Source organism: Heterocephalus glaber, unplaced genomic scaffold (assembly GCF_053883595.1).
Source record: "Heterocephalus glaber isolate CG9 unplaced genomic scaffold, H.glaber_assembly_v1.0 deba00001733, whole genome shotgun sequence".
NCBI lineage: Eukaryota > Metazoa > Chordata > Mammalia > Rodentia > Bathyergidae > Heterocephalus > Heterocephalus glaber.
Window position 1 is genome coordinate 17,920,472 of NW_028258444.1, and position 25,079 is coordinate 17,945,550.

At 39.8% G+C, this 25,079-nt stretch overlaps 1 protein-coding gene and 2 non-coding genes across 16 annotated transcripts; all 3 read right to left on the reverse strand.

The window, feature by feature from the left end:
- Kansl2 (KAT8 regulatory NSL complex subunit 2) lies at window positions 1–24,311 on the reverse strand. 14 transcript variants are annotated; one of them, XM_087200166.1, is made up of 10 exons: window positions 24,146–24,310; window positions 23,427–23,685; window positions 22,276–22,454; window positions 21,840–21,954; window positions 16,487–16,654; window positions 16,207–16,369; window positions 14,389–14,485; window positions 9,665–9,918; window positions 1,592–1,711; window positions 1–754 (listed from the first exon to the last, which is right to left on the reverse strand). In XM_087200166.1, exons 2-10 carry the CDS (start codon window positions 23,675–23,677, stop codon window positions 623–625), a joined length of 1,479 nt encoding a protein of 492 aa, XP_087056292.1. In that variant the 5' UTR covers window positions 23,678–23,685; window positions 24,146–24,310; the 3' UTR covers window positions 1–622. The 14 variants fall into 14 exon arrangements, with proteins under 14 accessions (XP_087056292.1, XP_087056289.1, XP_087056288.1 ...); XM_087200163.1 differs by having other exon boundaries at window positions 9,767–9,918; window positions 23,427–23,669; window positions 24,146–24,261; XM_087200162.1 differs by having other exon boundaries at window positions 23,427–23,669; window positions 24,146–24,259.
- LOC147821511 (small nucleolar RNA SNORA2/SNORA34 family) lies at window positions 977–1,114 on the reverse strand. Its single transcript, XR_015446990.1, has one exon. It is a non-coding gene; the product is annotated as a small nucleolar RNA SNORA2/SNORA34 family (small nucleolar RNA).
- LOC147821512 (small nucleolar RNA SNORA2/SNORA34 family) lies at window positions 14,151–14,287 on the reverse strand. The gene has a single exon (XR_015446989.1). It is a non-coding gene; the product is annotated as a small nucleolar RNA SNORA2/SNORA34 family (small nucleolar RNA).
- Window positions 24,312–25,079: the final 768 nt, after the last annotated feature.

Here is a 25,079-nt window from a genome sequence, read left to right on the forward strand (position 1 = left end):
TTCTACATTTTCATGTTTTAACTTTTAATAGAAACTATGTACAATAAATTTTTACTGTATTTTACATAAGATAGCCACCGCAGAAATTTACATAGATTGGAAGGAAGGTAGATTGGTTAAGGAGGGCCCAGTCCTGTGGGATATTTTCTCAGAGCATGAAAGTCAGAGTTCAGTTGGGGAAAAGGTTCAGACTGCCAGATTAGGTGGATGGTAAGAAAAGCTAAAATGCAAGCCTTTGGGTACATAACCAGACGCTGGGACCACCAATATTCAAAAGCACCATTCTTAAACACAGGCCCCATCTAGTTATCTATGTGGATTCTTGCCTGTGACTTAGGAAACACCATTCCAAAGATGTTTTTCCCAGTAGGCAAAGTCTCAAACATTCATTCAATCCCGGAGATAGGGATGACCTCTCCTTGCCCACAGCAGGAAGAAACCCACAGCTTTTGGACACTACTGACCCATTCTCCCCAGATTTAGCTTTTATTTGACTGTAGCACTCTCTAACCCAGAAGGAAAACAAGGCAGAGTTGCCCCGTTTAAGTTAAGAGATGATCAGAGACACTTGTTTGAAGAACAGGAAATTCAAATCCACCAAATCAAATAGTTCCTAGAACTGTCAACTGATAGAAGTGGGTTCTGGTTTCCCATTTGCAGTAGCCAATCCACTTTGAGGCAATGGCACACAGACTTTCTCAGAATTTCGAGATCCCTGGGATCTGCACCCATCTCCAGCCATCTGCACCTGGCCCTGTGAAAAGAAGTAGGCACACTTTGGTGAGAAATTCATTGTGGTCTGAAGCATGAATCTGACTTACCAATGCCTATCTACGGTAGCAACAAGAACAAGATGACAGAAGTAAAGTAACTCTGGACAGTTGTTCTTCCCCATACTTAGCTATCCTATGACTTCGAGTCAGAAGTCATTACTGATAGCATCCCTGAGGCTCTCCCAATGGGAGAAAGAAGTGTGAGTTGTTTCTTCCAAATGAAATAGTCATTCTCCACTGAGGTTCCAGAGCAGCCAACAGACCATAAGAAGACATTCCTGTAGGCCTCTGCTTGAAACCAACAGCTATAGCATAAACTGCTGGTCTTCAGTCAGGGCCATCAGTATCCCACCTGTCACATTACTGGTTTTTAATCTACAATGAGAACAACTCTAGTGAAGAACTCTTAAATGGTACAATTTACCTAGAGTCCTCATCTCAGTCTTTCATTTCAACAAGTATGTCCTATGCTAATATGAGGAACAGAGGACATGAGGTATCGTGAGGCCCATCTGGAGAACTATAGAAAGATATCCACCCTGCCCCACCACCCCTGCAGTGGTAGGAAATGAACCAGGACTCACACTTTACTAAGCATGCACTCTACCACCGAGCTACCCCCAGCTTGAAAGGGGCATTTTAAAAAAAAATACTTTTCTTATACAGAACTGTGTGAGTGAAAGCCAGCTCAGGTATCTTTATATTCTACTAGTGGTGACACCCCCAACTCCCCAGAGTACATGCTAGCCAGCAGGAAGCCCTCTGCCTGGCCAAGTCACTATATGAAGGAAGCCTAGATGGGGTTACTCTTCACTTGCCAATATATCCACTGAGCCTTCAGCAATTTCTCTGATTGAATGATCTTCAAGGGTTAGTGAAGGATCAAAAAGCAAGGGTGAAGGAGGACACTGCATACCATCACCCACAACATCCAAGTCCTACAAAAGAAAGAAAATACAAAGGGAATAATTAAGTAAAGCTGGCATATTTTTCAGCAAACCTCACAGCAATTCTCAGGTCTCTCCTTTACTCTCTGCCTACCAGAACGCTCAAAAATGAAACAAAAATCCAAAAGCACCAAGAATCTTTCCTTGCCACCGACCATAAAGCGAGATCAGCTGGGTGTGGTGACTCACACCTGTAAACCCAGCACTCAGGAGGCTAAGGGGGGGAAGATCATGAATTCAAGTCCAGCCTAAAATAATTAGCAAGACCCTCTCTCAAAAAAAATTCTTTTAGTAAAAGGTGAAAGATTTATACGATCTGAAGAGAAACCAGAGTACCCAAAACCAGAGAAGGGCCCAACCCAAAAAGAAAACAACAGGCCAATCTCCCTAATGAAGACAGACACAAAAATCCTCAGTAAGAGGGCCGGGGATGTAGCTCAGTGGTTTCAGCGCCTGCTGTGCAAGTGCAAGGACCCAAGTTCGATCCCCGGTACCAAAAAAAATTAAATTAAATTAAAAAAAAAAAAGAAAGAAAATTACAGTACTCTGAAAAAGGTGATCGAAGAGAATATCAGAAAATGGAAAGATATCTCCTGTTCTCAGGTAGGAAGAACCAATATAGTGAAAATGGCCATACTTCCAAAATTATTATACAGATTTAATGCTATCTCAATCAAAATATCATTAGCATACCTCACAGAACGAGATAAAACATTTCTAAAATTCATTTGCAAGCAGAAGAGACCTAGAATGACAAAAGCAATTCTGTGCAACAAAAGTAAGGCAGGGAGCATCACAATCCTTGACTGAAATTATACGACAAAGCTACCATGAAAAAAACAGCATGCTACTGGCAAAAAAATCACATCCAAAGATCAATGAAACAGATTAGAAGATGCAGAAACAACTCCAAACACACTCAACCACCTTATCTTTGACAAAGGGCTAAACATGTTCACTGGAAGAAAGCCTCTTGAATAAATGGTGCTGGAAAAACTGGCTCTCACATGTCAAAGACTAAAACTAGACCCATGTCTCTCACCATTCACTAAGCAAAATCAAAATGGATCAAAGATCTAAATAACAAAACAGAAACACTGAATCTGCTAGAAGATAAAATAGGTAGAATCCTTGAGGGCATAGGTGCCAGACTTCATGAACAAAACCCAGATCTCCCAATCACATGGGAAATACTACAAAGAATCAACAACTGAGATCTCATCTTTTAAAAAGCTTTTGCACAGCAAAAGAAATCACCAACAGAATGAAAACACAACCCGCAATGTGGGAAAAAGTTTTAGCCAGCTGTTCCTCAAAGGACTAATATCTAGAACCTAAAAAAAATTGAAAAAAGCAAGACACCGACCCCCAAAATTTAAAGACCCAATCCAAAAATGAGCATCTGAGATGAACACACTTCTCAGATAAAGAAGTACAAACCAGGGCTAGGGATTTAGCCCAGCAGCATAGCACCTGCCTAGCAAGCTCAAGGTCCTGAGTTTGAGCTCCAGTAGCCCCCAAAAAAGAAAGAAGTACAAACGGCAAATAAATATATGAAAAAATGTTCAATATCACTGGTCATTCAAGAGATGCAAATTAAAACAATGCTGAGATTCTATCTCACTCCTGAAAGCATGGCTGTTATCAAGAAATCAACCAACAACAAATGCTGGTGGGACTGTGAAGAATAAGGAACGCTTCTCCAAATAAATAGTGTGAAATAGGAAGAAACTTCATAATAATACCAAGTGTTAGACACTTTAATAATTAAAATGTTTTATGCAAAAAAAAGTATAGTTTTCTTAGGAGATGAGTTGAGAGATAAATAAGCAATTGAAAATATATTCTTTTAAGGTCATGATTTTTAAAAATTAGTCTAAAATTATAAGATGAGGATTGCCACAAGTTCAAGACCCACCTGGGCTACATAGTGAGCTACATAGCAAGACCCTGTCTCAAAATATAATTATCAGATTACAAAAACAATCTGTTTTGCTCTTATCTCAAAATCCATACACACAAATGTAATAAGATTAGGATACTATGCTACTTTCCAGTCATCTTTGTATCAAAGCACAAAACGTATCATATGCAGAATGAAAAGTTGTATTTTTACGCATCATTATTATCTGATACCTCAGGGCTGCGGATTTAGCTCAGTGATGCCACTGCCTGCCTCGCAAGTGCAAGTTCGATCCCCGGTACCAAAAAAAAAAAATCTGATACCTGGTCTTCCCACAAATTATCACAAGTTATTACTAACAAATTATAAAAATTATAACAAAAATAAAATGTACATGATGCATTAAGACTGCTTTATGAAATTCAAGTCCTTCATAAAGTTGTTTTTCGGAGCCGGGGATTTAGCTCAGTGGCACCGAACCTGCCTCCCAAGCGCAAGTCCTGAGTTCAATCCCCAGTCGGGGGGATGAGGGGGGATACATAAAGTTGTTTTTCCAGTAAAATTTTATAATATATCCAGAATTTAAGGGAAAGAAAAACATTAAATTTTAAAACTGGCCAGGCATGGTTGTATATACCTGCAATGTCAGCACTCTGGGAGGCTGACAGGCTGATCTCAAGTTTTCAGCCCAGCCTGAGCAACTTATGAAGAATTGTCTCAGAACCCACAATGTGGGAAAAATATCTTCACCTGCTCTTCCTCAGACAAAGGTCTACTATCTCAAATCTATAAAGAACTTAAAAAGATCAGACCTCCCAAATTTAAAGACCCAATCCAAAAATGGGCATCTGAAATGAACAGACATTTCTCAGACAAAGAAGTAGAAACAGCAAATAAATACATGAAAAAAGGTTCAACATCACTGGTCATTCAAGAGATGCAAATGAAAACAACACTGAGATTCCACTTCACTCCAGAAAGAATGGCTGCTATCATGAAATCAACCAATAACAAATGCTGGCGGGGCTGTGGGGAAAGAGGAACCCTGCTCCCACCTGGTGGGAGTGTAGACTGGTGCAACCACTGTGGAAATCAGTATGGAGATACCTCAAAGTACTAGGACTGGAAGTCCCATTTGAACCCGCTATTCCACTGCTGGGGATCTTCCCCAAAGAATTAAAAGAATCATACCACAGTGATATAAGTGCACCCATGTTTATAGCAGCACAGTTTGTAATAGCTAAAACTTGGAAACAGCCCAAATGCCCATCAACTGGAGACTGGATAAAGAAAATGTGGTTTTTTTATACAATGGAGTACTACTCAGCCATAAAAAATGAGAAATTAGGGACATTTATAGCTAAGTGGATGCACATTGAGGCAATCAATACTCTTAAGTGAAATAAACAGGACACACATGAATAAATATTGAATAGTTTCTCTGGTGTGAGAAACTGAAAGTGTAAATAAGGACTAAATGTATAATAGGTAATGTGAAATAGGAAGAAAAGGGGCAAAGGGGAAGGAAGTGGGAGGCCTAGGGGAAAGGATAGAAGGGAATGGGATTAATATGAGAAAATGGAAAAATAGGAACAAAATCTTGGTAAATAGGGAGGACTGGAGGGGTTGAAGGGAGGGCTGGGCAAGGGTGAAAAATAAGAACCAAGAGAGACTATGTAAAGGTGCAAATTTCCAATGATGAATGTCATTATGTTGTATACCTAAAATGTACCAATGATTAGAATGAATAATCGATAATGCAAAATAGGAAGAAAAGGTCCAAAGGGGTAGGGGTAGTGGGAGGGGCAGGGGAAAGGAAAGAAGGGAAAGGAAAAATGATGAGAAATGGAAAAAATGGAAATAAAGTCTTTGTAAATAGGGAAGGGTGGAGGGCGTGAAGGGCGGGCTAGGAATGGGGAAAAAATAAGAACCAAGATGCATGATGTAAAGGTACAATTCCCAATGAGAAATGTAATTGTGTTGTATACCTACAATGTACCAATAAAAGAATAAAAAAAAAAAAAAAAAAAAGAACTGTCTCAGAATTTTAAATTTTTTATTGTTTTGTTGGTTTTTGGTTTTTGACACAGGGGCTCACTCTATGGTTCAGGCTGGCCTTGAACTATGTGGCCCTGGGTGGCTTCAAACTCCCAGCAATCCTCGTGCCTCAGCTTCCTGAGTCCTGGGATTACAGGTGTGTGCCACTATGCCTGGCTCAAAATTTTAATTTTAAAAATTAAAAAGGGTTGTGAATCTAGCTCAGTGCAAAGGCCCTAGGTTCAATTCCAAGTACCAGGATAGATGATCAACTACAAATAGGTGACCCTTTTTTGGCTGGTACTGGGGATTGAACCTAGGGACACAGGGACACAGGGACACGGGGACACACACACATGAAAGTGTTTTGCCACTAAGCTATATTCCCCAGCCATGAATTCTTATTTTTAAACTTCCAACAAAAGTTCACTGGACTCTCAAACCCATTGGACTCTCAAAATTATTACTTCTTATACATTCTTTTAAATATTCATGGAAATAGGACAACAGATTTGATGACATTTTATTTTTGTGGTGCTGGGCATCAAACTCAAGATTTCATGTATGCGAGATACGCGTTATACTTTGAGCTACATCCCCAGAGTTCAAAATATATTTTTTAATATCTTTAGATGTTTTTAAATGGCGGGAAACAGCCTATGATAACATCTCATAGAACATACTAAAAAAATTGTGTATTTTCCTGAATCTAGATTCTCAAAGGTTTGAGAAAAAAAAAAAAAAAAACACCATTTAAAACTGGGGGGGGGGGGGGGCCAGGGATTTAGTTCAGTGGTTCCTTTTGTCTGCCTCGAAAGGGCAAGGACCCGAGTTCGATCCCTGATACCAAAAAAAAAAAAAAAAAAACCAAACTAGTACGGTAGCCAGGGATGCAGCTCAGTGGTATGCACAATATACCACTATGCAATAGTACTATTGCATAGTGCATGAGGTCCAGTTCAATCCTCAGCACCACCAAAGGAAAACCACTTCAGTAAGGCAAAAACTTGCTAGGTGTGGTGGTACATGCCTGTAATCCCAGCACTCAGGAGACTGAGGCAGGAAGACTGCAAATTCAAGGCCAGCATAGGGTTACATAACAAGTTGAGGCCACTCTGGACTGCATCGAGAGACCGTGTCTCAAAAAGAAGCCCCCCACACACAAAGTGTAAAACATAAAAATAAAAAAGGGCCGGGCATATAGCTTGCTGCAAAGGCCCTAGGTTCAATCAGCAGTACCACAGAAAATATATACATACATACATACATACACACACACACATTTCTCTATTACAAGTAATGAAAATCCAAGGCTTAGTAAGCCTACATAAAGTGTATTATCACTTTTTTGGGGGGACAAGATCTTGCTATATTCCCCAAACTGGTCAAATCCTAAACTCAAGTGATCCTCCTGCCTCAGCCTATCAAGTAGTTGGGACCACAGGGATGTGCTAACACACCCAGCTATTATCAGTTTTTTAAAAGGGGGGGAAGTTAGAATCAATTTATTCTCAATACCACTCTGTCTTCAGTTATTACTCTGTCCTGGTGTTTTTTTTTTTTCTTTTTTTTTTTTTGAGACAGGGTCTGTTATGCAGTTTAGGCTGGCCTTGAACTCACTGTATAGCCCAAGCCGCCCTTAAACTTGCAGCAATCTTCCTGCCTCAGTCTCCCCAAGTGCTGGGATTATAGGCGTGTGCCACCCCACCCAGCTTGGTATATTTTTCTTAGTGACAGAGAAATCACTGTGGCCACCCAAACCCTGTTTCCACCCTTATCAATCTTGCAATCTGTATTGAAATTTCCATTTAGATCTGTGACTTAAACATGTGGGCATGTACAAGAAACATTTTTACGAAATCTAAAAAATGTAAAAATAAGACTTTATCCAGAAAGTGAAGATGAAGCAAAAGTGGCAAAACAGACATGGAATGCCAACTGATTCCTAGAGTCAAACAACAGCATAGTGCTAATGAGGAAAAAATAAAGAGATGGGTTTATGAAACTAGGATCTTGAGGGAACAACTGTTTGTTTTGTTTTGTTTGACAGTACTGAGGATTGAACCCAGGGCTTTGCACTAACTGCATCCCCAGCCCTTTTTTTATTTTAAGAGACAAGTTCTTGCTAAAGTGCTAAATTGCCCAGGCTGGGCTCACTTTATGATCCTCCTGCCTCAGCCTCCAAGAATGCTTGTATTACAGGAATGCACAAGGGCAAGCTGCGGAGCAAGTTTTTCAAATGCAGAGCGGTGTACATACTTGGAAGGCTATAAAGCAAATATTGGGGAATTTACTGTGTTTTAATCAGTTCACAAAAATAAAAAAACTATTAACACAACAAAAATTAAAACAATATCCACAACCAAGTTTAGAGGTCTTTCTTAGAGGACATACTAATTTGAAAATGAGAATCTTTATTACAGGGCCAAAACACAAGTTTACACTGTTAAGAGTTGATTTCAGCTGGGTCTGGTGGCACACGCCTATAATCGCAGCACTTGAGGCTGAGGCAGAAGGATCCCCAGGAGTTTGAGGCCAGCCTGGGTTACATAGTGAGTTCAAGGACAGCCTGGACTATATACTGAGACAGTATTTCACACACACAAAAAAAAAAAAAAAAAATGTTGAGGGGCCAGGGATTTAGCTCAGCAGCTCCGCACCTGCCTTGCAAGTGCAAGGTCCTGAGTTCAATCCCTGGTACCAAAAAAAAAAAAAATTGATTTCTACAGAAATCAAAATTCATTCACAATTCTAGGGCATCATTCACCTTACGGAGTGGTATGGTATCTTTAAATTCCACCAAATCCACCAACTGTCTTGCCTTTCCAACTTCCCTTATTTTATAATTTCCCTTATTGTGCTCTCAAAAAAAGAAATTTACACCAGTAGAAACTTATAGATGGTTTTAGAAATGTCAATAAGGCAGAATTTCGCTTTTTCATTTAAATGTTAGTAGGTTAAAAACTAAGTCACCCCTAAGTATATACAGAGGTAACTGGAGAATTGGAAATATCTCCACTCAAAATTTATGTATGTAAAAAAAAATTATGTATGAAAGCCAGGCAATGTGGGGCCTATAATCACAGCAGTCAGGAGGCTGAGGCAGGACTGTCGAAAGTTCAAGGCCAGCTTGGGCTACACAGTGAGTTGAGGGCCAGGCTGAACTATAAAGCGAGAGACCCTGCCTCAAAAAAAAAATTATATATGAATGTTCATAACAGAATATTCCTTAAAGAGCAAAAGTGGGAACAGCTCAAATTCCCATCAACTGGATTTTAAAAGTGTGATATAAGGGCTATGTGTGCAGCTCAGAGCTGGAAAGCTTGCCTAGCACATGCAAGGCTCTGTGTTCAATCCCCAGTAGTACCAAAAAAGGGGGTGAGGGGATATGCCAACACAGTAAATTCAGCCACAAAAAGGAATGAAGTATTAAGACACACTGTAACACACATGAATCTTAAAAATATGCTAAGTGAAAAAAGCAAGAATAGGCAAAATTTATGGACAAAATGTATGTTAGCAGTTAATGGGCTTAGGGAGGGAAGGGGAGAATGAGAAGTGACTTCTAATATACTGGCTTTCTTTCTGAAGTAATAAAAACATTCTGAAATTAAGAGTGGTGGGTGATGTTTGCCTCAGTGTGAAAAAAATCACAATCATATACTAGGCAAAATGTATGTTGTGTGAATTATACTTCAAAAAAATATGAAAAAGGGCTGGGGATTTAGATCAGTTGTTTCGCTGCCTGCTGCGCAAGCGCAAGGACCCGAGTTCGATCCCCGGTACCAAAAAACAAAAACAAAAACAAAAAGTATGAAAAAAAAGACTGGAAAAAGGAGGCCAGAAAGTCTCTAAATGAATATGCTAACATACAAATACAACCATACATACATATATATCACTTCAAAAACTGTTATTAATTCTCCTGAACACAGAAGACTATTCTCACCATGAATAATGGCCTTGTCTCAAGGGCCAATCAGAGCAGAGCTTCTCTAACTTACATCACTGAACTCCAGTGGTAAACTCTCAGTGGGCTGGAGCTCAGCAGCACTCAAGTACAGATCCATGGGGCCGGCTTCCAGATCGTCTGGCACAGACAGTACCTGCTCGGGCTTATACATCTGAGGAGGCAACTGGAAATGCAGTGGACAGCAGGGATCCTCAGAGAGGCTTACAGGAACTGCTTTGTTGCAGGGGACCTCTTCAGATCCCTGGCAGCATTTGAAAAGAACTTGATTCGTATCCTGACAAATATCTGTAGAAAAACGGTCAAGGGAAATAAAACAGGCTCTATTGGAGGAACAAAATACAGGAGGTGCCTCCATGTAAAGCTAGAAATCGAGTACACAGTAAACGCAACTACATTTGATAGAGAAAACCAAATATACTTAGTAGTTTTTAAAGTTACTTCTCAATAATAAATTTTTTTGTTCTTTTTTGAGATAAGGTCTCAGTTTGTAGTTCAGGCTAGCCATGAACTCATGGTGATCCTCCTGACTCAGCCTCCTGAGTGCTGAGATTACAGGTGTATGCCACCATAATTCTTGAAATTTCAAGTGTCATTTCCGAGGATCTAAATCTGGCTCTACCAGTAATTTAAAACTAATCCCTCAGGAGAGATGAAAAAGAAATAAAAGAATGAAGATGTAAGAGCTGTATGTATCAACTCCCCACAATGAATGTACTTGTTACTTATTACAAACTTGTACTAATAAAAAAGTAATTTAATCAATAATGTAATAAATGTAATTTTTAAAAGAAAAAATAAAAATATAAAATTTTTTTTAATTAAAATTTTTTTAAAAACTAGTTCTCAACCTGCTTTTCCTGTTCTCTTTATGACCATGCTAAGCAAGTAGCAATAACACTCCTAGGAAGGAACACATACATACTCAGAAGAAACACGTTACGGCAAACAAACAGCTTGCAGAAACTTGGCTAAATTTGCAAAAACTTCTTGGACTTTGTTTTTGTAACATGATAAACTCCTCTGATGGAGCACAACCCAGGGGAAAATAGAAACTAGTATTCACTAAGTGTCATAACTTGACAAGAAATAGTTTCCATGCCTCTTTTTTTTTTTTTTCAAGAAGATGGTAGTACAGGATAGTCCTGTTACACAATCCTAAAGAAAAAAGAATTTCGCATATGAGGGCCCATGGAAAACAATTACTCCTATAGTAACTTGTTAGGGGTAGAAACAGAAAAAGTCTACATTTCCAACTTGGCAAAGTTCTCGGCAGAATGAACAGAATTTTTACATCACAGTACGTCTCTGATTAGATCAAATAAATTTCAAGCTCAAGTTACTCTACGAAAATAACACTTTCTTGAACTATCTTCTTAGTCTGTCTCCCTCAAGACAGGTTCTTGCTAAGTCACTAAATTGCCCAGGGGAACTCAAAGTTCTGATGCTCCTGGTTCAGGCTCCCAGAGTGCTGGGATTAGACATGTGCCACCACTCTTGGCTTGAAAACTATATGGTTATTTTGCTGTGACTGATAAACAAGTGTTATTTTAAACTTGACCTCTTTTTTAAACTAGAAGTACAACTGTCTTTTTAAACAAATTATAGCAAGATTATGGAGAAATTATGAATAATTTCTCAATTTTTTTTTTTAAGTTTTTTTGAGACAGGGTCTCACTATGTAGTCCAAGCTGGCTTTCATCTCACTATGTAGCCCAGCCTGGCTTCAAACTCACAGCAATTCTCCTGCCTCAGACACCAAAGTGCTGGGATTACAGGTGTACACCACCATGCCCGGCTCTCATGTTAAATTTAAAGGTAATTTTTTTTTAAATTAAAAGACATAATGTAAATTATAATTCTGTTAAGATCTAGGACATTTAGCAGCACAAATGGCCTCTTAAGGACCATCAGTAACATTCCCACCTTCTGCCAAGTTAAGATACGACAACCAAAGATTTCTCCACAGATCACCAAATGGAAGATAAAGGGCCCCATATAAGAACTTGTTGCAGGGCCAGTGATTTAGCTCAGTGGTTCCGGCGCCTGCCTTGCAAGCGCAAGGTCCCGAGTTCAATTCCCAGTACCAAAAAAAAAAAAAAAAAGAAGAGTTGACAGTACAAAGTAAATATTTAATGATCAAATATATGCTGAATGAATAAACATTAATATAACAGAACAATCTGACTTATGTGTTTAAGAAAATCTAATAAACTCAATAATATTTAAATTATTAATATTTACAATTTTAATCCACTAAGTTCAATGTTTCAAACAACTTTTTTCATGGAACTAAAAGGACTTTTAAAGAAGTCTCTCATTTAATATCACAAAAGCATAACAAAATCCTCCCCCATCCTCCTCCACCTCCTTTTCCTTTCATATGGGGACTACAGAGACAAAAAGGGAATGGTTGACCTACAACTACAGTTTGGGTCCTTCACTTTCAGTCCAGTGCTGTCTCCATAAGACCAGAGTAAAGAGTTAACGGTCACCAATGGCAGTTGAATCTTTCTCTGGGGTAAGGACTTAAGGAAGGGTAAGTCACTTAGGCAACTATGGAGTAGAAAGGAAAAGAGCATACAAGGAAAAACATAATTACCTTCATTTCTTAAATATATTTTATCTCCAACTTTGCTTTTTAAAATATCTTCCAGTACACTATTTGAGTACAGCATTTTAAGAAATACCTAAGTCCTGTGTACGATATCTATGAAGAGGTCTTTTATTAATTCCAGCTCTAACAAAAAGTATAGAGTGAAAAAACGGTATTCATAACCCTACCATGCAAAAATACTTGTTATATTCCTTCCCAGTATTTAGTTCCATACGATTAAATATGGTCTACAAAAGTGCATATCCAAAAAAAAAAGAGAAAAAATCACCCCATTTTTGTCACTATCATATTGTCAGCCATATTTTCAAATGTTTAATGTCTAAAATTATCCCAAATTATCTTGTGCCAAAATTTACTTCACTATTCCCTATCTCTATAAACTTTTTTTTGAGACAGGTTTCTGCTATGTAGTTCAGACCGGCCTTGAATTATGTAGCCTAGTCTGGTCTCGAACTTTTGTGACGATCCTCCTGCCTCAGCCTCCTTAGTGCTGGCATTACCAGTGTGCACCACTATGCCCATCTCTCCTATCTCAGCATTTTAAGGCTGTCTCTAGTTATAAAAATACTGGCCCACGTTTTATTACCTTCTCAAATCCCCAGAGATAAAATTACCTTATCAAAGAAGGTATTTTCAAACTGCTTTGTAAAATATCCATACAATACTCCTCTCTAGATTCCTTATTTAACGTGTTAGAATTTTAGTTCTGTTAATTACCAAAAAAAATCACTGTGATTTCTCAAAAGAATGATGTTATACCCAACTATGGACAGTATTTTAAATTTCATTCAAATTACAAACTGTTTCCAAAAATGAGATTTTTTTTTTTTTTCCTTTCAATAATCAGCCTTTGAACCATCATGCCTGCCATCTCCTATGGGACTACATTTACCATTGGACTGCAACACTTTTTTTTTTTTTACTGGATCGTGAGTGCATCCTTGTTAAGACACCAAGAAACTTACTTTTTATAGTATAACCACTTGTTAAATATTCACTGTTACATGATGCCAAATATGTGGAAATTAAAATGAATTTTCTTATCCAGATGGTGGCATGTGCCTATAGGCCCAGCTACTCAGACGTGAACTGAAACATGAAGACCACTTGAGCCCAAGAGTCTATGGCCGGCCTGAACAACACGGTGAGTCTGAAAAAAAAAAAATCAATAGAAACAATCTTGGTCTTTTTAGGGTGAAATTCTATTTATTACTTTTTAAATTAATTTTTGCTTGTTTTTGTTTTTTAGTTTGAGACAAGGTCTACTGTACTTCAGTCCGAGCTTGAATGCTCCTCCTGTCTCAGCCTCCGGAGTGCTGGAATTACATGCATGTGCCACCATGACCAGCTGGAAGACTCTGGTCTTTTGATAGAAAAAGCTGATTTTTTTCAATTCAGTTTATTAAATATTTTAGCAATTTATTAACTGCTGTGATGTCTAATGAGGGATTATTCTCCTTAATATAAAAATGCTTGTACAAATTAGAAACTCTGAAGATAAATGCTTAAAATGTAACAGTTATGCGGACAGATATAAAAGGGAAGAAAAGTGGTAGATAGCTGAAAAGTGCTTATATCATTCTAAATAAACAAAAAATTTTAATCTCTAATTTTGATATGTACTTCTTAAAATAATTTTAAAACTATAAAATTTATTTTTGAGACAGGGTCTCACTCTGTAGTTCAGGATGGCCTTGAACTCACTGTGCAGCCCAGCCTGGCCCCAAACTTGTAGCAATCCTCTCTCAGCCTCCTAAGTACTGCTGATTACAGAACTATACCACCACACCTGGCTTAGAACTTTTTTTTCGTATGGGGGATTGAACTCAGGGTCCTTGCGCTTGCGAGACAGGCAGCATAACCACTGAGCCAAATCCCTGGCCCAAAACTTATTTTTTTAGTTAGCTGTTTCTTTCTAATGAATTGACCATTACATTTCTAAAGTTCTGAAATGGCCAACAGACCATAGAAAGATACCACTTTAGGCTCCTGCTTGAAACCAACAGCAACAGAAAACTGCCAGCCTTGATTCAGGGCCAAAGGAAAACCAAGACCTTCAATTAAGCAAGCTAGCAGGGATTCCCACTATTTCTTACATAACTAGCAAAACAAAGCCTAAACAAGCAGTTTGAAAAAGATACGGGTAAGGCAGTGTCTGGTCATTGGAAGAGACTGATTGGAACAACGAACATCATCCACGAAGGCCAAGCACCTCTGACTGGAACGAGTGGTATGGGCCTAAAATGAAGAAAACAGATAAAACAAACCCACAAAAGCATATAAAACTAACTGTAATGAGAACAGTTAAGGTATGTACAAAAAGTACATCCTTAAAGGATAAAGAAAAATTAACATTTAACAAACTGAGTCATCAATATTAAGTGAAAATTTAAATCCTCACATATGAAGAATGAGTCCACTTTCATCCCAAATACACCTCTCCCGCACACAAGTGTACCACAATAGTCTTTCCTTATCTAAGGTTTCAGTTACCTTTGATAAACTCTGATCTAAAAATATTAAATGAAAAATTATAGGTATAAAGAATTAACTAGTTTTAAGTAACTTTTATTACTTTATATTGTCAGAATTGTCCTATTTTGTAATTATTGTTATTTAATCACTGTGCCAAATTTATAAATTAAACTATCATAGGTATAAAACTAATTTCATAGGTATATATAAGTGGTGAGCAAAATACATGGTGAATGTTTAAATTTTAAAAATTTACTACAATGAATATAATCATTACACATTACACATGCAAAATAAAAATTTATTATAGTAAATGACATATTGCCATTAATATTCCAAATACTTCCCTTGCTTCAAACACACTTATCCCATCATGCTTGCCTCTTTCTTTCTCTTTTTTTCAGTGCTGGAGATTGAACCCAGGGCTTTGTACATGCTAGGCAAGTGCTCTACCACTGAGCTACACCCCCAGCCCCTCTTGCCTCTTTCTGAAGCAGTTTTAGAAGTCCTCTTTTGTGAGGGTCTTTATGAGGAGTGATTAAAAATATGGTGAACAATGGTGGTCAGTGCCATTCAAGGGAAAGGCAAGCTCATAATAAAAGCATTATTTTGTGTCTTCATCCACTTTATTCACCAGATCTAGCATGTTGTGACTTGTTGCTCTTCTCCAAAGTCAAAATGACCATGAAAAGTAAAGATCTGGATTCAAATCAGAACACCCAGTTAACTATAACAGCTCAACTAAAGAAATGAAAGAAGACCTCTACAACTGTTTCAGAAAGTGGCAATAATGATAGGATGTGTTAAGACAGGGAAAATATTTGAGGGGGAGTTAATAGCAATGTCTTTTACTGTAATACACTTTTTTTAAAAAAAAAATAAATATTCACTATATTTTTTGATCACACTTTGAACATACAGGAAAAAAATACTGGGGTCCAACAGTATCTTTAGTTTCAAGCTGGCCTCCACTGGGGGTCTTGGAACATATTCCTAATGGATGAGGGACTACTGCACAGCTTATCAGTTTTCAAACTAATTTGTTATTTTGTTTTGTTTCATTTTGATACAGGGTCTCACTCTAGTTCAGGCTGGCCTTGAACTATGTAACCCAGGCTGGCCTCAAACTTGCAGCAATCCTCCTGCCTCAGCCTCCCAAGTACTGGGATTACAGGCATGCACCACCACACCCGGCCATGCCTATATCTCAAGTGATGAATACCTGAACCAAAAAACTTAAGTCCATCCCAAACACCACCCCCCAATTCAAATACTGAGGCCCAGAGAACTTAAGCTATCTGTGCAGGCAAATGCTGGGCAGTAGAGGACTGAGACTAGAACATGTCTCCTGATTTCCAGCTAACTGCTTTTGCTATAAGCTCCACTGAGTCAGATTTCAGAGCCAGAAGTGAGTATAATGTTTTAACAATTATAATAATTCTGCAAATAAAATTCTGTATCTTAAGAATATATGAATCAATTACCTGCTGGGCAGCACCATCCGTGGCCAGCATTCTGCGTTCCTTCAGTTGCCTGTGTAGTAAGGCTTCCACTCCATAGCGCTGGCGATACCGCCGGAGACATTTTAATTGCTTTAAGTTCTCTCGTTCTTTGGTTAAAAGTCCCTCTGGGCCAGTCAAGAGACTGCTGCCTAAATAGTCACAAAAGTCAACATATAATTTGCAAGCAAACTGTCAAAGATGCTTCTCCAAAGTTAGCAAAGAAATCTCCAGTTGTAAAACAGGTAGTTTAATTGCATAAAACTTGCCTAGAGCTTCATGTTCCACTTTGCGGTTATGTAAGTACTGGCGCTTCTTCTCCTTAAGCAAATGCTGAAGTCGTTTAAACTGATCTATGTATAAAGACTGCAAACGAATTAACTTTTCACGCATAATCAGGGCCACTTCTTCTGCTGTGTACACACCAGCATGTCTGGAATAAAACAAAGGATTCAGCAAAACATAAGAAAACACAATAAAACCTAAGCTTAAAAGTAGAAAAGTAGCTGGGTGAGGTGGTGGTGTAATCCTGGCACTTGGGAGGCTGAGGCAGGAGGATTGCTGGGAGTTCAAGGCCAGTGACTTCAAGGACAGCCTGAACTACATAATGAGACCCTGTCTCAAAAAGGGGGGGAGAGGCATAAAGAGATTAGACCTAGTTATTTAACAAGCAGTCAGTGAGAACAGAAACAATCACTTTATTAAATTAGAATATTTTCATACAGCATTTTACCATTTAAATTGTTAAAAGTTAGCTCCAATTTGTCTCTGATCACATCATATAAGAGCACATTCCTTTTCACATTTTGAAAATTATTTCCTTTGTTTAAAAAATAACACACAAGTTATACATCTAAACTAATACTAAACCCCAAAAATACACTTTCTATTTTTGTGATAGTGGGGAATGAACTCAAGGGCACTCTATCACTGAACTGTAAGCCCATCCCTTATTACTTTATTCTGGAGACAGGATCTAACTAAATCGTCCAGATTGGCTGGGAATTTGCAATTCTCCTGCCTCAGCCCCCCTGCAGCTGAGATAGCAGGCAACCACCACCACACCCAGTTTTCTACTTTTTTTTTAAAGTATCCAGTTGTGGTGGCACATGTCTATAATCCCAACACTTGGGAGGCTGAGGCAGGAGGATCGCCATGAGGTTGAAGCCAGCCTGGGCTACATAGTTCAAGGTCAGCCTGAATTACGTAATGAGAGAGGCCCTGTCTCGAGAAAAAAAAAAAAAAAAAAAATTAGCTGTTAAGTCACTAAAATGTACAAAATAAATAAATTTTAGGACCAAAAGCATATCTGCCCAAATTTTTTCAAATAAGCAAGAACCATTATTATTTGCATGTTGGAAGTCCTTAACTACAAAGTAACATGAAGGAAAAATAAACATACAGACATTAAGAAAATTCAAAACATGAATGAGAAAATTAGAGATGATTAAAAATCTAAAAAAACTATCCCAAAATGAAGAGATTTTTAAAATGCTTTATGTCTGAACAAGGTAAGTTATGTCCTCAGGAAAATGGGCTATGTCTAATTAACATGTCTACAACCTTAAATTCCTTCACTTGGTCTTAAGTCAAAAGGCTGAGAAGTGACACAACCTTTAATTCCCAATGTCCTAAGCTAGTACCAAGTTTGTTTAAACAAAATTAATTTCACTCCACTCTCTGTGAGACAGAATTTAACCAACCATCCGGAGACTTGAATTTTACAAATGAAAAGCCACTACCACTAGAATTTACTAGAAATGATTTTCAAGGGCCAAGGGTAACATCCTACCAAATATGAACACCTAGTTCATGCAACAAATGGGTCATTTACTCAAGGACGGATGTACCAATCTCTCACAGCTAGGCATTAAAATCTACATGCACACTTTCGTCTGATATAAACAAATGAAAGTTATTAGGATTAGAACTGAACTTCAAAAATGAGGGAAACATTTTATATTCCATTAAACAATATCTCTTATTAATTTCTTTGTTTTTGGCTTTTTGAGATAGTCTTGCTATGCAGCCCAAGCCAGCCTCAGCTCACAACTCAAACTCTTGCCTCACCCCCAAGTGCGAGGATCACAGGCATGTGCCACCACACCCAGCAATAATCTCTTATTAAAAAGGCTTTCTCCCCAAATTTTATTTTGAAAACAAAGATTATCTGAAACTGATTTTTACCAAAGCAAGCTTTGAATATTTCAAAGCTTGAATAGGTCACATGATAACTTTTCTTTTGTTTTTGAATGCAGCCCTCACACACGGTCTACCAGAGTTATACTCCAGGCAAGGCAATTAAGAAAATGGTTACTTTGAGGAAAAATTATACATAATACTTTTAGGGGTTAGGGGTTTAAAGGTACTAATTTAATTCTAGAATAAAGTCTCCAATGACATAAATAATACAAAATGTGTCATTTCTGCAACATGTAAATGAAGATAAAAGCTACTACATATTAGAGGATTCAAAAACTGGTCCTAGTGATTAAAAAAAAGACACTGGCACCAAAACTGTAAATTCATAGGGCTGGGGATTTAGCTCAGTGGTGCTGCCGCCTGCCTCCCAAGCAAGCAGAAGGTCCCAAGTTCGATCCCCGAAAAAAAAGTAAATTCATAATGAAAAAGATTTCATTAAATGTACAGTACTACTAAACTACTGTATTAGTAAATATAAGATAGTAACTTATGACCATACTAAAAAGACAATTCTATCCCTAAAAGCACATATATTTATTTAGTAAGCCAACATGTTTGGGAGGACGATCTCACTGGGGAAAAAAAAGCTTTATATTTAGTTGTCTGATAGTTGAGACTATACTGGGCTTTATTCGCCCTTTTATGTTTGTACTAGAGACTGGCATGAACTACCTAGTCTTTTAGCATTCATGTCTCATACAATTAACTGATATTTTGATACACACAGTCACTTCAGAGTTAGATTAGTACAACTGCATCAATTAGAATCTGTTACACTCTAGACTACTATCAACAAAATCAAGTTTCTGGGCCTTCAAAAATTAAGACTTGACTCCCTGGAAAGCGTGAGGCCTTGAGTTAGATTCCTGGTACCAAAAAAAAAATTAGACTTGATTTTGGTGTATTTATGCGTGATCATACAGAATACACATCAAAGCAGGAATGAGGGGGTCTTTGAGAAAGGATCTCGCTATGTAGTTCAGGCTGGCCTGGCCTTGAACTCCTGGGAATCATCCTGCCCCAGCCTCCATGCCCAGCTTCACACTAAACTACTGACTTTCTAAACTAGTACTTCCTCAATGGCTGACCACACTGAGATTACTCAGTAGAAATAGAATAAAATTGGGCTGGGGATTTAGTTAGCTCAGTGGTTCCACAAGCGCAAGGACCCGAGTTCGATCTCCGGTACCAAAAAAAAGAAATGGATAAAACTGTTCTACTCAAAATATATAACCCTCCTGGGTGTGGTGGCACACACTTGTAATCGTAGCACTCCAGAGACCTAAGTAGGATAACTGAGAGTCTGAAGCCAACTGGGCTACATATTAAAGTCAAGGACAGGGCCAGGGATTTAGCTCAGTGGTTTCCGCCTCTGCCTGCTGCGCAAGCGCAAGGACCCAAGTTCGATCCCGGGTACCAAAAAATAAAACAAAATAAATTCAAGGACAGAGCCAGGGATTTATTTAGCTCAGTGGTTCCACCACCTGCCTCACAAGCATATGGTCCCAAATTCGATCCCCGGTACCAAAAAAAAATTAAAAATAAAAATATATATATATATTCAAGGCCAGCCTGGACTACATAAACATACCTTATCTCCTCCAAAAAATAAATAAAATGGGCTGGGGATACAGCTCAGTGGTAAAGTGCTTCCCCAGTGTGTGTAAAGCCCTGGGTCCAATCATTAGTAGATTTTTTTTTTTTTAAAGCCTAACAGTCAAGTCTAGAAATTCATAATCCCTCCCACTATCTAAAGTACTTCTGCCTGAATTGTCAGCCAGTAGTGTTAAGAGGCAAATGTTAGGGCCGGGGATTTAGCTCAGTGGTTCTGCCACCTGCCTCGCAAGTGCAAGGTCCCAAGTTCGATCCTCAGTACCAAAAAAAAAAAAGAGGCAAATGTTAGAAGTGGGGGGAGGGATTCCAAGTACAGAAAAACAACTTAGAGCTACAGATGTAGTTCAGTGGTAGGTAGAGTGCTTGCCTACCACATACAAGGCCTTGGGTTCAACCTCCAGCAGTGCAATTAAAAGAAAACAAGAGCTAAAGGCAAGCCATGAGACACAGAAATATGAGACTTCGGAGTAACAATGTTTTTTGATGCCTCTATATCTCCCAAGGTGATCACGGATTAGTGAAGAGGACAACCTTAGTAAGATATAATAAAGATTACTCATTTCTGGACTTCTAAATAAGTTTCTCCTCCTTCCCTTCCCCTCAGGATTAAACCCAAAACCACCTTCTTCTCTTTCTCCAAGGACAAAAACCAAACTACATCCTCAGCCCCACTTTTTTGGAGGTTTTTTTTGTGGGGGGGGGGGGGGTACCAGGGATCGAACTCGGGACCTTGTGCTTGTGAGGCAGGCAGCAGAACCACTGAGCTAAATCCCCGGCCCAGCCCCTCTTTTTTTTTCTTTCTTGAGATAGAGGTCTTGGTAAGTTACCTAGGGTGGGCACAAACTTGCAATTCTCCTGCTTCAGAGTGTTCAGCATACACCACTGTGCCACTGTGCCCAGGCTTCAGTTTCTCCTTAAGCACAAAACCAAAGCAAACTAAACACCTTTTTTCTTTCAAAAGTAAAATAAAATACACACTATATTTCGCAAAATAAGTAATTGTTCTAGCACCTCACTATTCCTGAAGTTTAGAACAAGCACCCATTAACATCCATTTTCTCATCTTTAACCAGTCTAATTATTCCCTGCTTTTTTTTTCTTTTGGTACCAGGGATTGAAACTGGGTCCTTGCGCTTGCACAGCAGGCGGCGAAACCACTGAGCTAAATCCCCAGCCTAACCAGTCTAATTATTTCTCAACCTACCTCCACTGTCATGTTCACGAAATCTGACTTTTCTCACTTATACTTTCTCTTGTCTAAAATTTGATGTTCAAACATTTTTTCAAAGTTATAAGACTTCTACAAAAAAAAAAAGGAAATTTGCCAGACATAATAGTGTCCAATCCCAATCCCAGCACTCTGGGAGGCTGAGGCAAGAAAAATGCCAAGTTTGAGCCCAGCCTAGGCAACTTACTGACTTAGCAAGACATTGTCTCAACGTTTTGGTTTTTTTTTGGTACCGGGGATCAAACTCGGGTCCCTGCGCTTGCGCAGCAGGCAGTGAAACCACTGAGCTAAATCCCCGGCCCCACTGTCTCAATTTTAAAAAGGAAGAGGGCCTGGGGTAGCTCAGTCTGAAGGCCCTAGGTTCAATCCCAGTACCACAAAAATAAAAAATAAAATCTTGACTTGAAGAGACACAGCATGATGAACCCTTACACTTTAATATACAGAAGCTGCCATGGCTCACAAATAGCTAAGCTATCTTCTACCTTCCTTAGTTAACAATCTACATATTATACCACATCCCACACGCTAACTACCAAAAAATGCAAAAGCTTTATGTGGAGTTACGACTTACTTTAAGGGATCTTCTTGATCACTGTCTATGCTATCAGCTTCACTGTCAGGGTCACCTCTCCATGTCTGATCCACAGTAATGGGTTCCTGGTCCCCATCACTCCAGCTGTCTTCATCTGAGGCAAGGAAGGGAGAGCAGCTATTAAGACTTCCCACCTCTGTAACTCCACCACACAGCTGATTACTCAACAGATCAGCCCAAACCTTAAAATTAAATTTAAAAACTTTTAATACAGAAAAAGTCCCCAGCTCAAGAGCGTGAACCTAAGAAAACTATTTCAAATTCAAAAGAATTGGTGAAGATAGCAATCCTAGAATTCTCATCAAATTCCCAAAGAGTTAACAATACTACCAAATATGTTCAAGTCACTGGACTAGACCAAAGTTCTTTATTAACATTTCTTTCTCCTTTTTATTCTAGGAGAGAAGATCCTTACCCAGTATTCGGCTGGCTTCACTACGGCTACTTTCTGGAGTCTGAGAGCCCAACTCTGTCTTAGCATATGAACTCAGCTGGCACAACAGAGTTTCACCCATAGGCCCTGGATTGGTCTTCTTCATTTGAGCATGAAGCGCTAGGGCATTCCTTCGGGCATGATCAGCACAGAAGGACATACTAAGGAGACAAAATATTAATATTTTATAGGCTCCCTCTTGAAAGGGTTCAATGATTTTCTTAGTCATAGGTCTCTAGATCACTTCAGGAAATCAAAATGACTTATATTAACTCCTAAAAAGGCCAGTAAAATCCAAGGAATTTAACTGGCCCAAGGTCAACTCATTTGTTTGTTTTCTTGCGCATGGCTCTGGGTTTGGTCCCATGTGTGGTAGCTCAGCCCACATCTGGTGTTATTAAAAAGAAAATGCAGGGCTGGGGATTTAGCTCAGTGGCACATCACCTGTCTTGCAAAAGCAAGGTCCTGAGTTCAATCCCCCATACCAAAAAAAAAAGAAAAGAAAAGAAAAGAAAATGCAGGTAGCTTAATCTAGTACTCTGCCATCAAACAAAACATTCCAACTATAATAAAATGTTGACTATCTCATAACATATCAGACAGCCACTTGCATTTTTCAGAATTAATTCTGGAAGGAACATTTTAGTATCAATCCATTGTAGGTAGTAAGATATTGCATGCAATTTTAAAGTACAGAATACATACACAATTATCTAGTAATGTTTCTACAAGGGTACCTTTGTGTACTGTAAGTCTTGTCCAAAAGAATACATACATACACAATTTTGTATGCTATTCAACAAGATACACGGACAACGAACAGAGCTAACACACCAGCAGTAAGATAAGTGAGAACATCTCTTCACCTCACAGATAAAGGGAAAAGATTCGAAGAGAGGGACTACAGTAAGCGGCCCGACTCAAGGGCCCTTCTAGTTTTCAGCACTTTAACGTTCTTTCCCGAGATGTGCCCACGACCCCAGTTTTACAAGTACGTGATCCAAAAGGCTGTTATGCCTCAAGCCCACATCACAACACTTTGCCCCTCACTTTAAAGGAACAGAGGGCTGTGGGTGGGTCCTGGGTTCAACCTCCAGCACAAAAGAAAATCTCAACTTAAAAATTACATATACCCATCTTTCTTCTCTGGCTTTGGGGCAGCACTGGGACATCTCTTTCCATTCTTCGTGGATATATAACTACATTGCTTGAAGGGTGCATTCTTGTCCTCGAGGATATGCTTAATGCAAAACTCCTGTCCTTCCAGACGAGGCTGAGAGCATGGGCGATGAGTGAAGGAACAAGACAACGGTTCCTGGGACCTGGGCACTGGCGTGATCCTCCCCCGGTTGGTTGGCAAGACGTGAATCCGAATCCTGTTCATACCAAAACCTGTGAGGTGACACAAAACACCAAAATGCCCACGACATCCGGAGAGACTGCTGGTAGTTTCTAAAAGCCCAGCAAAGTCGATCTGCCTCCGCGCCCGTGCACCTCCAGGGCTCGCCGGGCTGGTACACCAGGGCGAGCGCCGCGCCAGCCCCACGCGGCCCCACCACAGCGCCGCGCCCCGCCCCCGCTCCCCGCGCGCCGCCTTTTGTCCCCGACAGCCTCCAGCTCAGGGCTTTGCCCTCTCCCGGCCTCGGACGCCGCGCAAGCGCCATTTTGTCCCAAGACTGTAGGCGCCAGAGAACCTGACTCCCTGAAGCCTGTAGAAGGGACTGCGATTCTGACGCTGTTTGAGGCAGATTTACTGCTCCCGGCCGACAAAACAGACAACAGCCTAATTGCAAATGCGAAGAACAAGCAACGCCGCCATTTTACCCCGCCGCCGCGCTCCGCCACTCCGTACCGCGTCTCCAGGCCTCTTCTGGCAGGCGCTGCCGCTACTAACTCTGCCCAGCTCCTTTCCGAGCTCCTTGCCACTGATTGGCTGCTCTTCCTAGGGCGGCGTGTCACCATTGGCCGAGACTCGTACCTTCCACGTCTAGGAAGACTAACGGCAGACATAATGAGCGGCTGGAGAGGCTGAGACGAACTGTCTGTCAATAACTCCCGCCCCATAAGAGTGGGCGGCCGGTAAGGCGGGCTACCCGGCTAGTTGCCCGCTCCCGATATTTTTCCACCCTTTGGTGTAGTTTATTTTCAGGCACCTTTTCCAGATGTCTGACATCCTAGGTAGCTGTTTCCTTACCAACCCAGCTCCGCGGGTAGAAAATCGAACAGAGGCTAGAGGATCACTGTATATTTGTATATTTGTTTATACATAAAGTGTTCTTTTGTGAGTCGTTCTGTTTATTTACCAATCGTTTCGTGTAGAGCGCTCCAAAACATCTGGATGTTCACCACTGTTAGGCGGGTACCTAGCAATCCCACAGAACAAAATGGCTCTAAGTTTACACATTATGCACATTCCTTCCAATATCTGACCACCAGGCTGTTTCCAACAAGGCATATAGCATTCCTGGGTGCCATGGCCTAAACCTATTGATACCAGAAAGAGAAGCATCCCCCACCCCACCCCACCCCACCCCCCACCCCACCCCACCCCGTACCGCGGATCGAACTCAGGACCTTGCACTCGAAAGGCAGGAGCGATGCCACTGAGCTAAATTCCCGGCCCAGGAGGAGCATTCTTTAAACACCCACCTTTCTTGGGCCGAGACCTAATTTAGATACTTAACATTATTAACGCTCCTCAAGCTAGGTGTGATGGTGCATGCCTGTAATCCTAGCACTTGGGAGGCTGAGGCAGGAGGGTCACCGCGAGTTAAAGGTCAGCCTGG